General features: G+C 47.0%; 1 protein-coding gene and 1 long non-coding RNA gene across 2 annotated transcripts in view; one reads left to right on the top strand and one right to left on the bottom strand.

Moving 5' to 3' along the window:
• The window catches only part of ZMYND10 (zinc finger MYND-type containing 10), a 161,856-nt gene that overhangs the window by 134,318 nt on the left and 6,929 nt on the right, over positions 1–20,609 (top strand). The window contains exon 11 of the mRNA XM_069206801.1: positions 10,479–10,604. Within this exon, the coding sequence (XP_069062902.1) occupies positions 10,479–10,604 (126 nt within the window). The remainder of the gene's footprint in view (positions 1–10,478; positions 10,605–20,609) is intronic.
• The window catches only part of LOC138259218 (uncharacterized), a 143,391-nt gene that overhangs the window by 74,096 nt on the left and 48,686 nt on the right, over positions 1–20,609 (bottom strand). The window lies entirely within an intron of this gene.

The raw sequence follows: 20,609 nt of genomic DNA on the forward strand, positions 1-20,609 counted from the left end.
ATGTGTGCTTGTGTGGCTGTGTGGGGTGGAGTCAGTTGTGTGCGTGTATGGGGTGGGGTGTGTGTGTGATGTATCGGTGGGGGTGAGTGAGTGGATCGGGGGGCTAGGGGGAGTGAGTGTATCGGAGGGTGGTGGTGTGGTTAGTGTGGGTATCGGGTGGTGGGTGAGTTTGGATGGATGGAGGGAGGGTGGGGGCGTCAGGTGAGTGTTGGGGGGGGTGGCAGGGCCACCTACCGGTGACGGGGATTCCCTGTCACCGGTAGGGCCTACCGCCATGGTTTTCGTGGCATTTCTAATGCCACGGAAACCATGGCGGTAGGCCGGGTCATAATGCCAAAGGCGGTACTATGCTGGCCGCCGGGCTGAAAATAGACATACCCAGCCCGGTGGCTCATACCGCCATGGCAGTATGAGTGGAGAAGTGGCAGGTTGGCTGCAGCCAACCCGCCTAAATCATAATGTGGCGGTCATACTGCCACAATATCCTTGGTGGTCAGAAGACCGCCAGGGACATAATGACCCCCTATGTGTGGTGAAAATGTGCACAAACCGTGTGCTCCAACTAAAATGTCACAAGAACATACCTTCCACTGGGAGGACAATATGAATGATCTTAATCCGAAATACAGTTGAGTAAGCTTAGGACTCCATGCCACAACTAAATTTAAGTATGTGCATGAAACAAATAGGCCAAACTGGGTAATCGGTCACATGTGGCATTACACAAGGAAAAAGAGACTACCTGGCGAGAAAAGGGCTTTGCTACAGGAAAACAAAAAAACGGTTAATAACCAACAAAAAATACTGCTCACTCAGTCACCTCAACTTATAACTGTGACTGCAACAAGGGGCCACAGGTTTAATCAGAGAAAACAGAGAGGCTCGTATCCGTGTTATAAGTAAAACGTACAGGTGGGACTGCAAATAAAAAACACAGAAGCACTGATGTGCACTTCTCTGTGAGAGCATTAAACATATCAAGGCCATCTTGGAACTGGTCAACAAACCAGTTAAGGGATCTAAGTAGACTTGAGATGCCTGTATGGAGACCACCCACAGATGTGCCCTAGTTGGAGTGAGAAATTCAAAAACACATCCAATCTAACTGGAATACAGTTAAAACTTTGAAGCGATGATGCTGATCTAGCAGCTAGAGTGTTAAACTAAAATGGCAGCCATCTTAAACTTGGTTAATGATCCATGATACACCTTGAGTCATAAGTACAAAATCACATCTTATAAGTAATAGTGGGTGTGCCAATATAACTAAGAAAATCTTGGCAATCTTTTGTAGTAATGTTAGCAACGAGAAACTGAAAGACTAGTACATATATGAGAGCCAAAATTAATATGATATGACAACAAAAATGGCTAATCATGAATTTATAGTAGTATATTGTCTCATCATATTACATTTTGCATTCATATATATACTAGTGAGCAAATTTATTATGAGCACTCATCTGTGTTGAGAAATACAAATACACATAGGCAACTCAATTTTAGTATCTCATTGCTAACATCACTGTGCTAACATCAGTTTGAAAGATCGTTGTATCTTACATGTACAAGATCCCAACAGTTTTACTAGACTGGATACAGCTATGACTGTGCGGTCACTGTCCTGCTAAGCCTTACTGGTCCCTGCGACTTGCTCCTTGCTAGAGTTCGTTGCCCTAAGCAGACTGGAGTAACTGAACACAACTTTACAAAAGTTTTCCAAAGGTTCAAAGTAACCACTAAGGGCCTGATTTAGATCTTGATGGAGGAAATAGTCTGTCACAAACGTGACTGATATCCTGTCCGCCTTATTACGATCTCCATAGGATATCATGGGATCATAATAAGGTGGACGGGATGTCTGTCACGTTTGTGAAGGAGTATTCCCCTCCGCTATGATCTAAATCAGGCCCTAAGTGCGGTAGTTGCCGATGCTTCTTTGCGATTGAAGAAAAAAAAGCAGTATTTTACGATTTACTTAAAGATATGTATATCTGGAACCCTCCTCTGAATCTCATTTTTGTGTCTACGAAAATCTATAGTTATACCTTGAGGTTGGGATTACTTAGTTTTTTTGTTTCTTTTTTAGTCACTTTTTTGTGTTTCTGTTTTATTATCTTCAAAATGCTTTGCACTTGTTCTTTTGTTTAAAGCCTGGCTGCTCAAAGCGACAGCCACCCAAGGGTGAGCTAAGGTTTTTACAACAGGCCTGACTGGAGCCAAGACAGATTTGTGAGTTTATTACATGGTGAGGTCACACAACCATGTGATAAGCCACACTTTCTGCCAACCACCACCATTCAACCCTAACAACCAACACCTTCACCACCAGCACCCTCACCATCAGCACCCTCACTCCAACCATCACCACTGCGCTAACCACCCTGGCCGCCTTCACCACCACCACCTCCTTAACCACTACCACCCTAACCACAGGCGCCAGTGCCAGTGGTCTGTCCCTTTAAAGGGTAATCTCAGTGTTAAACAGATCTCAGTGCCTGTGCTCTGACCCTTAAAAGGTATATGTCCGATTGGTTAATCCACAATTGGCATTGATTAACTTACTTATGAGACCCTAATATAGGGCAACAGAGGTACCCAGAACCTATAAGGTAAAGTGTCTCCTGTGAACTGTAGCATTTATTGTGCCGCCATAAGTGTGAGAAAGCATAGTTGTCTGTCAGAGCAGTTTCAAACTATTAACTTGACTTGCCATTTAAAGTAATGGCAAAGGCCTACCAAGCCCTAAAAGCAGAGTGCATTATATTAAAAAGTTGGACATGTAGCTTTTAACTTTACATTGCTGGGAGTAAAAATCCTGCATTGTTGTTTTCACTGTGGAAAGGCTAGTAGCCCCATTGGCAAGTAAAGGGTTACATGCTAACAACTCAGCAGTACTAACGTGATACTTGGTTGCATTAAACCCAACTTGATGCTCAATTTTAGCAAATTCTACTTTGTGGCTCAAAGTTTTCTAGTGGGCGCCAATGATTGCTGGCCAAGAGACAGCTTTCTGCCCTTCTCGGGGAGATGTGAACAGCTCTCAGGAAGGAACCCAAACAGTCTGCCATTGGAAGGTGTGTGACCTCTCCCTTGCTGGAAGGCCAAACAGGGTGTGAGCCAGAAGGTGAGCTTCAAATTGGACACTGCCTTTGAAGGGCAAATGCTGGGCACATACAAGAGTGGCTGCTCTTTTGTTCTTGGAGACAGATTGGCATCAAGGACAGAGGCTGTAATTTGTTGTCAACCCTTTTTTCTGTGGGTGTGTAGCCCTCAGTTACCTACACCTTTAGGGTGGGCTAGGGAGCACCACAAACCAAGAGAAGGGTTCTGCCATTTTGGGAGTGGGGATAATAGTGTATTCTGGGATAGCTATATGCTAGATGCTACACTTCACAGGAAGATGTCACTAGGCAGGAGTGGACCTGGTAGCTCATTGCACTAACTGGACATAAAACTGGCACCAGCCTCAGATCACATCTGTATTGAAGAGTGGACCGAAGAAGGACTGCCTTGCTGTTCCCTAGCCCAGCATAGAGGGGCTGCACCAAGACTAGACTGCACCTTCTGCTCCTTGGGCTAGCAAAGAGAGGACTGTGCCTCTGGTTTTCTGCTTGAGGAAAAGTAATTCCTGAGCCTCAGCCAGAAGAAGTGACCCCAATAGTCAGGTTACAGCTACAGGGCCAGAAAAGCTGAAGAAGCCTCCCACAGCGAGTTGGTAGCCAAGAATGCCTGACCGTAGCTGACCACCAACGCACAGGCTGGGAGGTCGAGGCCCAACCCTCGGAAGTAGCACCAGAGACTGATGGATCCGGGTGAGTCGGAGTGCAGTTTGATCACCCAAGTTGGAAGTTACAACTAGTTAATGAAAACCTCTGGTTTCAATGTAACTGGAGAACAGCAGACCAGTGATAACTGTTTTTTTGGCTGGTCTTCACCCGGATTCAAGGGACATTGACTCCTGTGGCCAGTCTCCCACCATGACCGCAGAATGAGGAGTCTCCCAAGGAAGACCCTTGTCACTCAATCTGCACTCTCAGCATCCTCCAGCACCTTCAGTATCCTACATCCCTTGCATAAGGACCACTCCTCTATAGTCTACAGCGGTTCGCCTGTAGGGTTTGACACAAGGCTGGAGACTGATTTGACTTCTCAACAAAACATGGCCTTGTGCACTCCCCCCCCCCCCCCCCCCCCCCCGCCTCCTCAAAAACACCGAACCCTCTGCTGGAGTTAGTCACCCAAAGTGAGACAGAGTACTACTTTATACATTTTTTCCAAAGTTTACAAAGTTTCACTGCGAATGCGGTCCATTAGAATATTTAATTGTGTTGAATGAAAAAGCAGTGTTTTATTGTTCTTTAGAAATCCCTATCTCTGGAACCCTTCTGTGGATTTTTGTTATTGAAGTGTCACCTTAAAGATGCAACCTAATTTTATAAATTGGTGCCAGATTTTTATTGAGTGTTATTTCTTTTTTTTCAGCTGTTTTGGTACCTGTTAATACATTACACTTGTTCTTTTGATTTAGCCTGTATGCTCAGAGCCACAGCTATCTGGGGTTCTGTTTAGATTTTTCAAAAGAATCTAACTGGACCTAGTACAAGTAGTGAGTTTATTACACGTGAGCTCCCAGAACCACTCCATATGATAAACCACTTTCGTCACACCCTACAACCACCACCATTTTGCCACTACCCTGACCCTATCAGCACTACCCTCCCACTACCACCACCACCACCTACTACACCTAACCACCACCACCCCAGCCAGCCTACCACCCCCACCTACTAACCCACCACTAACACAAGCACCTGCTACCACCAACACAACTGCTACTCTGCCCACCACCCAAACCACTACCCTAAACACAAACACCAACACAGTGACCATCACCATCATCCTACCCTAACCACCACCATCCTACCCTACCTACCATCAATATCCTACCATAAGCACTACCCTACCCAGCACCCTGCACTAACCACCAGCCCAACCACCACTCCCTTCATTGCCCTCACTATACCAACACCACTATCCTCCAGCCACAAACACCCCTACACCTCCCTACCACCACCCTAACCACAACCACTACCCTAACCACCACCCTACCCTAACCAACATGGTTATCCTACCATAAACAACCAACCTAACCATCACCATTATCGTATCCCCCAACACCACCTGCTTAGCTGCCACAACCCCACCCTCTTCCACAAACCAAACCATCACCACCACCCCCCTACCTGCCACCATCCCACCGTAACCACCACTACCTGAAGCATGACTACTCTATTCACCACCACCCTAACCACTACCATCATTAACATCACTACCCTCACTCCAACCACAATCACAAACCCCACCCTACCAGCACCTTAACTACGCACTATCACTACTACCCTAAGCACCAGCCTAACCACCTGGTGGAACCACCACCTCTGACCACCATCACCCAACCATAACCACCACCACCACCACCATCGGACCCTAATCACCAGAACCCCAACCACTATCAGTCACTACAACTGCCCTCACCCCCAAACTTTACCATCCCCGCCCTACCACAGTCACTTTCCTGCCTCATTCAGAGCCTCAAACACCACCACACTACCATAACCACCATCAGACTCTAACCACCACTACCATGTCCACTAAAACGTTCACCATAATCATCACCATCACCACCACCCTAACCACACCACCATCCTAGCCATCAACACCTTAACCATCACCCTATCCCCTACCACTCTAACCACTACCACACTAACCAGCCTACCACCACCTCATCTTACAATCACACTACCAATAACACAACCACCCGCTCCACCACCACCAACCTAACCAGAACTTCTCTACCCACCACCCAGACCATCACTACTTTGCCCTAACTACAACCACCACCTTACCCTATTCACAGTCAATATATTACCCCAAGCACCACTCTAACCACAGCCCAATCCTACCCTAGCCAACACTTTATTCTAATCACCACCACCCCTTCACCACCCAAACCCTACCACTTCCCTACTACCACTACCCTAACAACCACCTTCACGATCCTTACGATTCCACTACCACTATCCTACCACCACTATCACTAAATAGCACCACATTTACACCCCCACCACTGCCCTCTTACCTACAACCACCACTCGCCACCATAGCTATCACCATCCTACCCTCACCACCACCACCCTACCATCACCACCCTACCCTTGTCATCACCAGCCTATCCACCTCCCTAAACACTACTAACTTCACCCTGATCCAATCCACCACCCTAAACACTACTAACTTCACCCCCCACCCTCACTGTAACCAACCTACCCCTACCACCCCCACCCTAACACTATGCTTACCACCTCCCTAACCACCACCACAGCCCTAACCACCAGTACCCTCTGATTAGTCACCACCACCCTAACCAGCACTACCTTATCCATCACCCCAAACACAACCTTAACCACGACCACGACTACCACCCTACCCACCACACTACACTTCCCACCACTAACACCTTACTCTAAGAACCACCACTCTACCCTAGCCACCACCCTACCCATACCACCTCCTTATCCACTGCCATATTCACCATCCTCACCCTACCATCACCAACACCACCCAAACTACCACCCTAACACCACTGTAATCACCTCGACCCTAACCGGACCAGCTCCACACCCTCCACCCTGATCTTACCACTACCATGCCACTAATACAGCCACCCTGCCACCACCACCCGTACTGCCACCCTAATCACCACCCTGACCATCACCCTACCCTATGACACCCATCCTGCCCACCACCAACGCCCTCGCCTAAGCAGCCCCTTAACCACCAACATCACCACCATACCACATCCCCTTCATCACCCTCACCTTACCACCACCACCCTGCAACCACCCTTTACCACCTCTCTACCACCACTTTACTGTAAACCAACATCACTATCCTACTTTAACTGCCACCACCATCTGACCTTAACCACCACCACCCTAACCACCCCCATCTTCACCACAACCACCCTACTCTAACTACTATCTCCCTAACCTTCACCCTAAGCCCCACCCTAACCATCACCACCACACTAACCACCAATGCTGCCACCACCCTAATTAGCCTACCACCACAGCCCTCACCTTATCACCACTCTGCCACCACCACCCCTACCATATTCACCACCACCCCACCCCGCCCTAACCACTACCCCCACCCTAGCCTAACCACCAACACCCTACCATGTGCACCACCCTAACTACCACCATCCTAATGACCACCTCCCTTACCAGCTAACGGCACTCTACCACCACTACCCTACCACCATGCTGCCCCTAGCACTACCACCCTGCTACCACCACCACCTTACCTATCACCCTAACCACTACCACGTCACTCTAACCACCAACCTATCATCAACACTCTTCCCTAAGCACCACCATCCTGCCCTAACCCCTACTCTAACCACCACTGCCCTACACAACACCCCATACTAACCATCACCCTAACCACCACCCCATTCACCACCTTCACTCTACCACCACCACAACTGTACCACCAACATCCTACTATCACCATCCTAATCACTACAACCCTACCACAACTACCCTCTACCACTAACACTGTCCTCCACCATTCCCTAACCTCCACCGTCAGACCGTAAGCACCACAGCCCTAACCACCTCCTTCTCCAATCTCACCTTAACCACCTTTACCATGTTACCAGCACCCTAATCACCACAGTAACCATCGCCAAACCACCCACCAATGCCACCACCCTACCCACCACCACTCTACCAACAACCTAACCACCACTCCCTTTACCGCCCTCATCCTGCCACCACCACCACTCCTCCTTAACCACCACCATTATAACCACCATTACCCTAATCAGCACTGCCATCCAACCTTACCCACCACCCTAACCTAGACCATCTTCACCACCACCACCCTCACCCTAATAATCACCACTCTAAAGTCACCTAACTACCATCATAACCCTCACATCTACCCTATCCACCAACACCACCACTACCCAGCCTCCACCACCCTAACCATGCAAAGTTATGCTACCATCAGCACACCACCAGCACTCTCCCACCACCCTAACACACCACCACCCTGCCACCACTACCCCTACCTTACCATCCCCCTAATCACAATCATTGCCCCTGACTGTCATTACCCTACCCACCACCACCCTATCTACCACCAACATCCTTAAGTACCACCACCCTTCCTTAAGCACCAGCCTAAAGACTAGTATCATCCTTCCTAACCACCACCTTCTAACCACCACCTTCCCTACCATCACCCTTTCACTACCCTACCACCGCCACCCTAACCAGCACCATCATCATAACCCTCACCACCATTACACTAACCACCACTCTAACCGCTATAAAAATCACCACGCTACCCTCACCACCACTACCTTAAGGCACTCCAAGCAACACCATTTGACCCTAAACACCACCACCCTAACCACTACCAACCTCACCACCCCATCCTCTCTCTAACCATCAACATCATCGCCCAAACCTCCATCCTAACCACCACCACACAAACCATCACCCTAACCACTACCACCATTGTCACCACCACCTTACCATGACCATTAATATATTGTGTGATTGTGAAACCTCACTGGGTACTGGCTCCAGTGAGATTTGTTTGGAAAACCTTAGCTCAGCCCTGGTTATCTGTGACTTTGAGCAGTCCAGCTTTATCAAAGCATCAAGTGTAGACATTAAGAAGTACCAAAACAATTGAAAGAAAAAAAAAACAAGATTCAATGCAAATCTGACACCAATTTATTTTTAAAAAGGGTTGTATTTCTACGTTTAAATGGACACCTCAACAACAAAAATCCACTATAGGATTTCAGAAATATGAACTTATAAATGAACAATAAACAACTGCTTTTTCATACAGTGCAATAAATGATTGTAATGGACAATGCCCGCTGCAAACTTTGGAAACCCTTTAGATAGTTATGAATTCCTACTCAGGCCCACTTTGGGCAACCAGCTCCTGAAGGGAATGAATCATAGGAACCCAAAGAGGCTTGATTGAGTTGCCGTGGAGTCAAAGCAGTCTCCAGTACAGTTCCTGTCTTTATGAGTGTACTGCCATAGACTTTAATGGAGTGTCCTAATGCAAGGGATACAGGATGCTGAGGATGCTAATCTTTTGGTCTTCCTGGGGATACTCCTTGGTCTACAAGTCCAGTGGGGCAACTTGGGGGCACAGGGGTTGTTGTCCCTTGAAGTCCAGCCAAAACCCAGTTTCCATTGGTCTAGTAGCCTCCAGTTACAGCAAAACCAGTGAAACTGGTGAAATCAGCACAAATGGCGATACATTTCTTGCCGGGCAACCAAACTGCACTCTGATGACTTTCTTGGTTCCTGACAACTCAAGTGCGACTATTGAGGGTTGGCATTCAGTCTTCCAGGCTGCACAGTGGCGGTCAGCAGCAGTTAGGCATTCTTCGCTACCAACTTGCCAAGGCAGGATTCTTCTGCTTTGTGGATCTGTAAGTGTAAAAGGTAGTCTGCCAACTGCCTTGCGGAGTCACTTCTTCTGTCTGAAGCTCGGGATGAGTTTTCCTCGAGTAGGTTACTACAGGCACATTTCTCTCTTTGCTAGCCCAAGGAACAGCAGGTTATGTCCAGTCTAGGTACAGCCTCTCTTTGCTGGGTCCAGGGAGCATCAGGGCAGTGTTCCTTAGGTGCACTCTTCTGTACAAATATGATCTGAGGTCTGGATGCCACTTTCATGCCTAGTTAGTGCCCTCAAAGGATGCGGCACAGCTAGCCAGTGGGCTACTAGGTCCCCTCCCACCTAATGACCATACAAAAAGAGGCATTTCCTTACAAAAAGTAATTGAATATTGCTGTTCAAACGGCAAGATGTCCACTTCATACAAAACCACCACTTTGTTTAGCATACATATATTTGGGAGTTGGAAGGACAGGACAATGACTGAGAGACCAAGGTGTGTTTTCCTAATCTTTGCAGGATTGTTTGTGATGAAAAAGCTTAGTCAAGGATCTTACAATGCTGTGGAGGACTCACATTTTGCATAAGTATTAAATAGCAGAAGCACCAATTGATTTCAAAATTCATTGTACTACAGATGTCTTACTCTTTCATATTTTCCATCTGCTAAAATATGAATTCTCTTGTCTAGTGTTTTGTAACCTCCTTACTTTTTTGTAGTCGAGCATTAGTTTTTTAGACTCCTTAATGTTTCAGATTGTCTTTTATCCTATTTTTTCCTGAATATTTCCTATCTGTAACCAGGTATGGTAAACGTACAGGATCTTATTAATATTTGTCTCGGTTCCCTGACTTAGCCTCCGTTATCTCCATATGTATGTGTGTATACTTGGCTCTTTCATCTTTGTCAGCCGCAAAGCCTTTCTGTAATGCATGTGCCAGTGCTTTACATGAAACAATTTTTTCTTTGTGTCCAGGTGGGCAGAGACCTATAATCTTGATGTAATGGAGACACTCATACCAGATAAACCCAAATGTGGATCATGTGGCTCAGAGGCTGCAAAACGCTGCTCCCGTTGCCAGGGTGAATGGTACTGCAAGAGGTGAGATCCAGACTTGTCATATTCTTAACTCAGTGAGATTGTAACACATGCATTCATCCAGAGGAGCTCCTATTATGCGCCCAGCGCAATCCCTGAGGAATCAGTCAGTACCAAATATAGATGTATTGGCTCCAGTCATAACAAATGAGAGTCAAGAATTTCAGCTAGTTTAAATCTCTCTGAAACAGGCCCTTGTGAACTAATTCAGTTGCATATAATTATATGGTTTGTTTAAAACAGTTTTTATCATTGTACAATAGGGACTTTCCTTGTACCAAATAACACTGTAAAAAATATGGGAGTCAAAGTGGATGGCTGGATGCGCAAGTTTCCATTACATTATGTTTTTCAGTTTTGTAGAACTCTTTCACCCAAAGGCCTCTTGGCACTAGGACAGTTACAGAGTGGATTTATTTGGAAAATAGAAAGGTCTTTAACAAAAACCTATGTCGTAATGAGAAGAAATAATTTTGATGTTAAACATTGAACCCTTAAGAAGGGTGGAGTGAAAAAGTGGACACATATCTGGGAATCCTGGAGGCAAGAAACAACGGTTCTGGTCCATTAAGACATTATGGGGGTTATTCTAACTTTGGAGGAGGTGTTAATCCGTCCCAAAAGTGACAGAAAAGTGACGGATTTACCACCAGCCGTATTACGAGTCCATTATATCCTATGGAACTCGTAATACGGCTGGTGGTATATCCGTCACTTTACCGTCACTTTTGGGACGGATTAACACTCCTCCAAAGTTAGAATAACCCCCTATGTACAACGTGTATGACTCATACTCTAGCACAAATAGGTAGCCAGTAAAGATGTACCAATAAACGTTTAGGTCTAGCAAACTGGGGGGTGTAAAGTGGCTAATAGTTGCTTGATTTTGTAGAGATTGTAGTCAATGTGTCCAGATGTAGAGGGATGCAATAGTCTGAGTGAGCTATTCAGAGCAATTATAGTGGTTCTTTTTTCCCTTTAGGTATAGGAAAGGGGGGATAGATCTAAGTTTGAGTATATGCAAAGGACAGAATGAGGCAACAGTCGCTGTGTGACTGCCCACTTCTTTTCTTTGCTTATTTGCTGTGTTTGTGCTTTTGGCTAGGGTCTGCAATTAGTAAAAAGCTTTATGCATTTAAATTAAGAGTAAATGCCCAAGCTCTTTATGAGCAATAAAAAAAAAGTGATCGATGGAAGGCTTGAATTAGTCTCAGCCATTGATAATTACTAGGGACCACATCCCAGCTCATTAATGTTTGCCCTTCATGCCACCTTCTATTAGGCCCAAGCTTCTCTGCAACATGCTTGATTAGCTAGCAGTTATTTTTTATCTCTCCACCGACTTTCATTTTCAGAGTATCATGTTTTCTGTTAATCATAAAAACCTACCCGTCTCTTCAGAATCCTGATCGCGTGGACTCAGGTGGACAAGCCCCTCTCCTGTTATAATCCTAATGCCGTAATAGAGCTTCAAATTTAAGTCTTGTTATATTGGCAATATCTCTGGGATTGCAGAGTTAGTGTGGCACTGTGATGTCCCAGTATTTTTCCCCTCTAAAGCTGTACTGCCTTTGTGTCGACTTGGTTTCCTTTTTCTAAATTTAAGAAAAAGGGTTAGGAAAGTTTAAAGTTCTTGCTGATACATTGTCATTTTAAAATGTTCGTTGGCTATTTTGAAAAAGAAAAATCGGAAAAGAAGATGTTTCTTTAGGTAGGATACATGTAAAAAAAGAGATTCCCTTGTTAAGCGCTTTGGAAATATTCATTGTTGTGTCCCATGACGAAAAACTGTAATTAAAAATAAGTAATTTTTTATTCTGCAGACAAGCAAGAGTTGTCCCACACATATGGAAAACCAGATCTGACAGTGGAGGCTTCTCTTATATTGCTCCTAAAGCATGGAACGGCCCCCTGCTACACATAAGAGCCTCCTCATCACTTCTTGAATTCCGCAAGAAGCTGAAAACCTGGCTTTTCAAGTAGTGTCACTAGGTCCAAGGTGTGCCTAGACTCACACCTGCTCAGTGCCAGGATATGTCCAGGGTGATTGTTCACTCTACAGATCTGCACAACATAACATGTCTTTTTTTAGGTAAAAATCTACAAATTTGTTCCCCTTAACTCATGGGAAAAATCTATATTTTCGAGACGTGTGTTTGTAGGTACACATGCTGTGCATACTCCATCTTGGGCCCGGATGTGTGCAAGTTTTTTCTCTTCGACGAAGTCTTTCAAGTTACAAGGTATTGTGACTCTTCTTTTTGGTGATAAAGCACATGGTCATCAACTCCAGTGTTGGAAGGTTTTCTTTCCACTGTCTGGTTCGGACATGTGCTCCTGTGCTCCGGATGAACACCGTTGCACTGCTTTTTTCTGTTCATGCTGTTTCCTTCACTCCATCGGTATTATACTTCTGTTTCATCTCTGTTACTTTGGTCCGTGGTCAATGTTTGTTTACCTAGCTTGAGCGGGGTCCAGGGCAACAGCCGCTGCTACTGGGCCTCGCCCTTTGGGGCCTACTCTTGTCTCTCCGTCATGTCTCACCACAATGCCTCTAAGGTGATGGAATAGATGCCTTTTTTGGTATGGTCCTCACTGCCTTGTGAAATATCCTAGGACCGATTTCCATTAGGTCTGTGCCTGCCACCCAAATACTTCAAGGCTGCCTGCATTGCTTCAGGCCCTGCTTCCCAACCCTCAAAACATCAGCTGCTCTTCAAGGAAGCCTTTGATATTCTGTTTCCAACAAAACAGTGCAAGAAAGCAGATAAGGCTCTCAGCCCTACACCACACTCGCAACCTTCCCCTCAACCCTATTCCTCGGCCTTTGCCCTCCCCCTCGTGACATCACACTGCTGGGATCTCCACAGTCTGACACGGGTGGGCATGGGGGGATGACATCCCTTCTCAGGGGGACCCATGAGACTCCTACCATGTAGCCCAACCCTGTAGATAGAGACCCTGACCATTACCCTGCCCGTCGTTCCTCTCTGGAACTCATTGGTAGGGCTACCTTCTTTCATAAGGTGGAACTACACACATAACCACCTTGGAGGGGCTCTTTGAAACCCTTTCCGTCACTCACTGCTCCACGCTCAAGGGCATGCTACCTCACACTCCCGATATTTTGAAAGACCTGGTCAAAACACCTAGGGTGGATAAGAAATATAAAGCCTGCCCTACTGACCCCATTTATATTTGTGGTCAGCTCCTGCCTGACTCTCTGGTGGTCCCTGCTGCTTGTAAACGAGCCAACTCCTAGGCCAGCTGGGATGCCTCGCACTAGAGAAGGAAAGTAAACCCATAGATGCGTCAGGGAAAAGGCTGGCCAACTATTGCCGTATAGCTAATTCTGTTGGCCTTCTGGCAGGATATAATTGAACCCTCTGGGACGACATAGAGGAGCTCCTCCTATATCTCCCAGAGGAGAACAGAAAAGGGGGACATAAAATAGTTTCTGAGGGCAAGCAGAGTCTAAGGGCCAGATGTAGCAAAGGTTTATACCCATTCTGTGTCTATGGTAAAATGTGTTCGTACATATGGCCCTAAATCCTCTATTCACTGAGCCCTAGATGCAGCAGGCATCGCAGCCACACTGGTAATTTCAGTGTCTTGCTATGCAGGCACGCCTGGCTCAATCTCTCTGGCATTAGGATGGAAGTCCAGCAGAACCTGTTGAACATGCCTTTTAATGAACAGCTTCTCTTTGGTCCACAAGTGACCAAATGTTAGAAAAGATAAACAAAAGATAAGGAGAGAGCTTAAGTGTTGAGGCACTCCAAACACCTGCTCCCCACTGCTCCTTTTGCCGCACACCTTACCATGGAGGCTCGAAGACAACCCCCTGAAGCCTTTACGTCCTACCAGCACACCAAGAGCCAGCAATCCTTCCCCCGGGGTTACTTTAGAGGGCCTCAAAGAGGTAACAACTCTAATAGCAGAGGCAACAGTGGCTCCCCAAAAGGAGCTACAACCACCACCCAGACCCAACTTGCCTCTTCTTCCCCCCCGGACCCCACAACAAGGGTTGGGGATGCCTACTAGGCTTCTTTCCCACATAGCAAACCATCACCTCAGACCAGTGATTGCTGGATATTATCCAATGTGGATGTTTTCTGGAGCTCACTTCCATGCCTCCAACTATTGAACCTCACAAACACAAACTCTCATCAGAACATCAAAGACTACTCAGAGAGGAGGTCAAAGAGCTCCTCTTCAAAGAGACTATAAAATCCATCCCCCAGCATCCGCAAGGCACGGGAGTGTACTCTCTATACATACTGATACCCAAAAAGGACAAGTCCCTCAGCCCCATTCTGGATCTCCGGCCCCTAAATGAATACATCCTGTCAGTGCACTTTCATATGGTCACCCTTCAGGATACCATTCAGCTTCCCCAGCAAGGCGACTTCATGGCTGCTCTCGACTTGATGGATGCCTATTTCCACATACCAATGCATCCAGTGCATCACCAATACCTCAGGTTTGTGGTCAGCTGGAAACATTACCAATACAAAGTGCTCCCCTTTAGGGTTACTCCCTTGCCGAGGTGTATACCAAGTGACTCGCAGTAGTGGCTGCACACCTGCACAGACAGGGCGTCCATGTTTTCCCTTATCCGAATGACTGGCTCATCAAAAGTGTCACCTGCCAGCAGTTCCACAACCACACACAGGTCACAATAGACCTTCTTCAGCAGTTAGGCTTTACAATCAATGCCACAAAATCCCACCTTCATCCCCTCCAGATCCAACCCTAACTAGGAGCTATTCTCAACTTAGAGGTAGGCACAGCCTATCCAAACCGCTGCCAGGACCCAGTCCTTTCATGCAGTGCTCCCTAATTTCCAACACAATCAACAACTCATGCTCAGAACAGTTATGCGATTCCTAGGCAGAATGGCCTCCTGCATTGCCATAGTACCACATGTCAAAATACACTTGCATCATTTGCAGGAATGCTTAGTGCAAGAGTGGTCTCAGGTGGAGGGTCAGTGGGATGATGTAGTGTTGATCAGGCACCACACTTGCTGCTATCTGCATTGGTGGAACATCAACAACCTGTTACATGGATGACCTTTCCTCAACCCAGTTCAGCAGAGGATTGTTAAAATGGAAGCCTCCCTTATAAGTTGGGATGCACACCAGAGACAGTGCAAACCCAAACATCAGGGTCTACACATCATTTAATTGGACCTTCTAGCCGTGTACCTAGCGCTGAAGGCTTTCCTACCTCAGATGATAGGCAAGGTTGCTCATGCCCGGACGGACAATATGACAGCCATGTACTACTTTCAAAAACAGGGAGGGACACGATCTCCACAACTGTCTGACCTAACCTAGAGCATTTGGCATTGGGCTCTCTTCCACATGAATAATTTGCTAGTGGAGTATCTTCTGGGGACGGGCAGTGATTTTTCCGACCTCCTCAGCAGGATGAGGAACAAGTCCACGAGGGGGAACTACACCTGCAAGTCCTCGTCTGCTCCTTTCACAAATGGGGGCTTCCCACACATAAACCTGTTTGCAAAAGCAAAAAATGCCAAATGCCCAATCTTTGCCTACAGGTACTGTAGGAAGTTGGCTCTGTATGCACTATTTCATAGTAAGGAATAGAATCCACAGAGTCCAAGGGTTCCCCTTAGAGGTAAGATAGTGGCAAAAAGAGACAATGCTAATGTTCTATTTTGTGGTAGTGTGGTCGAGCAGTAGGCTTACCAAAGGAGTAGTGTTAAGCATTTGTTGTACACACACAGGCAATAAATGAGGAACACAAAGACAATTCCAGGCCAATAGGTTTTTGTATAGAAAAATATATTTTCTTAGTTTATTTTAAGAACCACAGGTTCAAGATTTACATGTAATACTTCAAATGAAAGGTATTGCAGGTAGGTACTTTAGGAACTTTGAATTAGCAAAATAGCATATACAGTCTTCACATAAATCACATATAGCTATTTTAAAACTAGACAGTGCAATTTTCAACAGTTCCTGGGGGGAGTAAGAGTTTGTTAGTTTTTGCAGGTAAGTAAACCACCTACAGGGTTCAAGTTTGGGTCCAAGGTAGCCCACCGTTGGGGGTTCAGAGCAACCCCAAAGTTACCACACCAGCAGCTCAGGGCCGGTCAGGTGCAGAGGTCAAAGTGGTGCCCAAAACGCATAGGCTTCTTCAATGGAGAAGGGGGTGCCCCGGTTCCAGTCTGCCAGCAGGTAAGTACCCGCGACTTCAGAGGGCAGACCAGGGGGGTTTTGTAGGGCACCGGGGGGGGACACAAGTCCACACAGAAAGTACACCCTCAGCGGCACGGGGGCGGCCGGGTGCAGTGTGCAAACAAGCGTCGGGTTTTCATTTGAAATCAATGGGAGACCAAGGGGTTTCTTCAGCGATGCAGGCAGGCAAGGAGGGGGCTCCTCGGGGTAGCCATCACCTGGGAAAGGGAGAGGGCCACCTGGGTGTCGCTCCTGCACTGGAGGTCAGATCCTTCAGGTCTTGGGGGCTGCGGGTGCAGTGTCCCTACCAGGCGTCAGGTTCTTAGAAGCAGGCAGTCGCGGTCAGGGGGAGCCTCTGGATTCCCTCTGCAGGCGTCGCTGTGGGGGCTCAGGGGGGTCAACTCTGGCTACTCAGTCTCGCAGTCGCCGGGGAGTCCTCCCTGAAGTGTTTGTTCTCCACAAGTCGAGCCGGGGGCGTCGGGTGCAGAGTGCCAAGTCTCACGCTTCCGGCGGGAAACACAAGTTGTTTCAAAGTTGCTTCTTTGTTGCAAAGTTGCAGTCTTTGGTGAACAGAGCCACTGTCCTCGGGAGTTCTTGGTCCTTCTAGATGCATGGCAGTCCTCTGAGGATTCAGAGGTCGCTGGTCCCTGGGGAAAACGTCGCTGGAGCAGTGTCTTTAGAAGTGGGGAGACAGGCCAGTAGAGCTGGGGCCAAAGCAGTTGGTGTCTCCGTCTTCTCTGCAGGGTTTTTCAGCTTAGCAGTCCTCTTCTTCTTAGGTTGCAGGAATCTGAGTTCCTAGGTTGTGTGGAGCCCCTAAATACTAAATTTAGGGGTGTGTTTAGGTCTGGGGGGTTAGTAGCCAATGGCTACTAGCCCTGAGGGTGGCTACACCCTCTTTGTGCCTCCTCCCGAGGGGAGGGGGGCACATTCCTATCCCTATTGGGGGAATCCTCCATCTGCAAGATGGAGGATTTCTAAAAGTCAGAGTCACCTCAGCTCAGGATGCCTTAGGGGCTGTCCTGACTGGCCAGTGACTCCTCCTTGTTTTTCTCATTATCTCCTCCGGTCTTGCCGCCAAAAGTGGGGCCATGGCCGGAGGGGGCGGGCAACTCCACTAGCTGGAATGCCCTGGGGTGCTGTAACAAAGGGGGTGAGCCTTTGAGGCTCACCGCCAGGTGTTACAGTCCCTGCAGGGGGAGGTAATAAGCATCTCCACCCAGTACAGGCTTTGTTACTAGCCACAGAGTGACAAAGGCACTCTCCCCATGTGGCCAGCAACATGTCTGGTGTGTGGCAGGCTGCTAAAACTAGTCAGCCTACACGCATAGTCGGTTAAGGTTTCAGGGGGCACCTCTAAGGTGCCCTCTGGGGTGTATGTTACAATAAAATGTACACTGGCATCAGTGTGCATTTATTGTGCTGAGAAGTTTGATACCAAACTTCACAGTTTTCAGTGTAGCCATTATGGTGCTGTGGAGTTCGTGCATGACAGACTCCCAGACCATATACTCTTATGGCTACCCTGCACTTACAATGTCTAAGGTTTTGCTTAGACACTGTAGGGGCATAGTGCTCATGCACTTATGCCCTCACCTATGGTATAGTGCACCCTGCCTTAGGGCTGTAAGGCCTGCTAGAGGGGTGACTTATCTATACCTGTAGGCAATGTGAGGTTGGCATGGCACCCTGAGGGGAGTGCCATGTCGACTTAGTCTTTTTATCCCCACTAGCACACACAAGCTGACAAGCAGTGTGTCTGTGCGGAGTGAGGGGTCCCCAGGGTGGCATAAGATATGCTTCAGCCCTTAAAGACCTTCCCTGGCATCAGGGCCCTTGGTACCAGGGGTACCAGTTACAAGGGACTTACCTGGATGCCAGGGTGTGCCAATTGTGGAAACAAAAGTACAGGTTAGGGAAAGAACACTGGTGCTGGGGCCTGGTTAGCAGACCTCAGCACACTTTCAAATCAAAACATAGCATCAGCAAAGGCAAAAAGTCAGGGGGTAACCATGCCAAGGAGGCATTTCCTTACAGGTACCCACACCCACAGTCCAGCGGCAATGCACTGTGGATGAACTAGTAAGGGTTATTTGCCTGGGCTTTTCTGCCTCTCCCCCTTCTTCTGGTTCCGCACAAGAGGCTTCCCAACCAGCCGGACCTTCTGACACAGAACCATGGAGAAATCAGGCACCCAGATCCCTCAACCTTGCGATCTGGCTCCATATGTCATAGAATTTGGGTACCTTAATCTTCCACCTGAATGCATAAACATTCTCAAGGAAGTGCGCAGACCTACCACTCATGCCTCTTGTGTGGCCAAGTGGAAAGGATTTGTGTTCTACTGGCACTCAAAGGATATTTATCCTTTTAAAGAAACTGTGCAGGATATTGCCTGCTACTTACTGCACTTGCAGGTTTCTGGTCTAGCCTTTACCTTCATACGATTACACCTGGGCGCTTTGTCTACCTACCTTTAAAATAGACAACACATCTCGCTCTTCAGAATAGCAGCCATTAATTCTTTCATGGAGGGTTTCAAGAGGGTTGTCTCATACCCGCTCCCCCCCAGGTCCCACCGGCACCCTCTTGTAATCCTTGGAATCTCAACATTGTGCTCACATGAGCTCATGGGCACTCCATTTGAGACCCTACACTCTTGCACTCTTCAGTTCCTCGTTTAGAAGGTGGTATTTCTCTTCGCTGTTACCCCACTCTGGCATGTCAGTGAGCTTTTGGCATTAACCCTGGAAGAACCTTTCTTCCAAATGCATAGGCATAGGGGTGTCCTCCGCACCAACCCAAAAGTCCTTCATTTCCACCTTAATCAGTCTATTGACCATTCTGTTTTTTTTCCCTCAACCAGATTTAGTTGTGGAACAAACTCCAGCCTAATCTGGGCTGGTGAGGTATTGTGTGGAATTTTGAACAGTGACCTGAAAGCAGCGCTCTGATCATTGTGCAGAAATGCACCCAGTTTCGCTGGAAATGCTTCTGTGCCGTAAGCCAGTGTGGGGATAAGTGTAGCCTTTGTTATCTTCAACAGTGGTTCAAGAGTAGGCTGTTTTGTACTTTTGAGTATGGCTTGAAAGTCAAATTGTAATGAGGCAGATTTTGGTTTTAATGAGCCTAGGTCTGTGTTATAATCTTGAAATCAGTAGAGACCGGCTGATTTAATAGTCAGTTTATTAGCAGACTCCTTGCATAGCACCTTCACTTCTCACTGCCTCTGACCAACCCTTTCCTTCATCAACATTCTAAGGTGCACTCCTGGATGTACCATTATTCAACATTCCAAAGGACGGAATGGAGTGCACCATTTTACCATCAAGAACCATACAATAGGGGTTATATGGAAATGGTAATAGGAAATGGTATATGAGAATAAAACAGTAGTAAATTATAATTATGAGAACATACTATAATACTTATGGTTGAATTACTCCAGCAATTATAACAATTATATTATAACACTTCCCCTTCCCCACCAATGCAAAAATGGAGAAGGAACATGACACAATTACATGTACAGTAGGACATTTTCTTTATCACATATCCATGAAGTCCTCCACCTGCACGATGAACCAGCATCCCATTTGGATCATTGTCGCTCCTCTCCAGACCTTTGTTCTGACCCACTGGGGTCGTCTTGGGTGGCAGATAAACGGTCCATACTCCATACGCGACCATCTTCCAAGGTTACCACATTCTTATGTACCTTAGTAATTCTTAATGGCTTAGAGAACCGGCTTCCCTCCTTCCGAGTAGATCCTGGTAGCTTTATTCTGACCCATTGGCCCAC

The sequence above is a fragment of the Pleurodeles waltl genome, chromosome 9 (assembly GCF_031143425.1).
Source record: "Pleurodeles waltl isolate 20211129_DDA chromosome 9, aPleWal1.hap1.20221129, whole genome shotgun sequence".
In the NCBI taxonomy this organism is placed as follows: Eukaryota; Metazoa; Chordata; class Amphibia; order Caudata; family Salamandridae; genus Pleurodeles; species Pleurodeles waltl.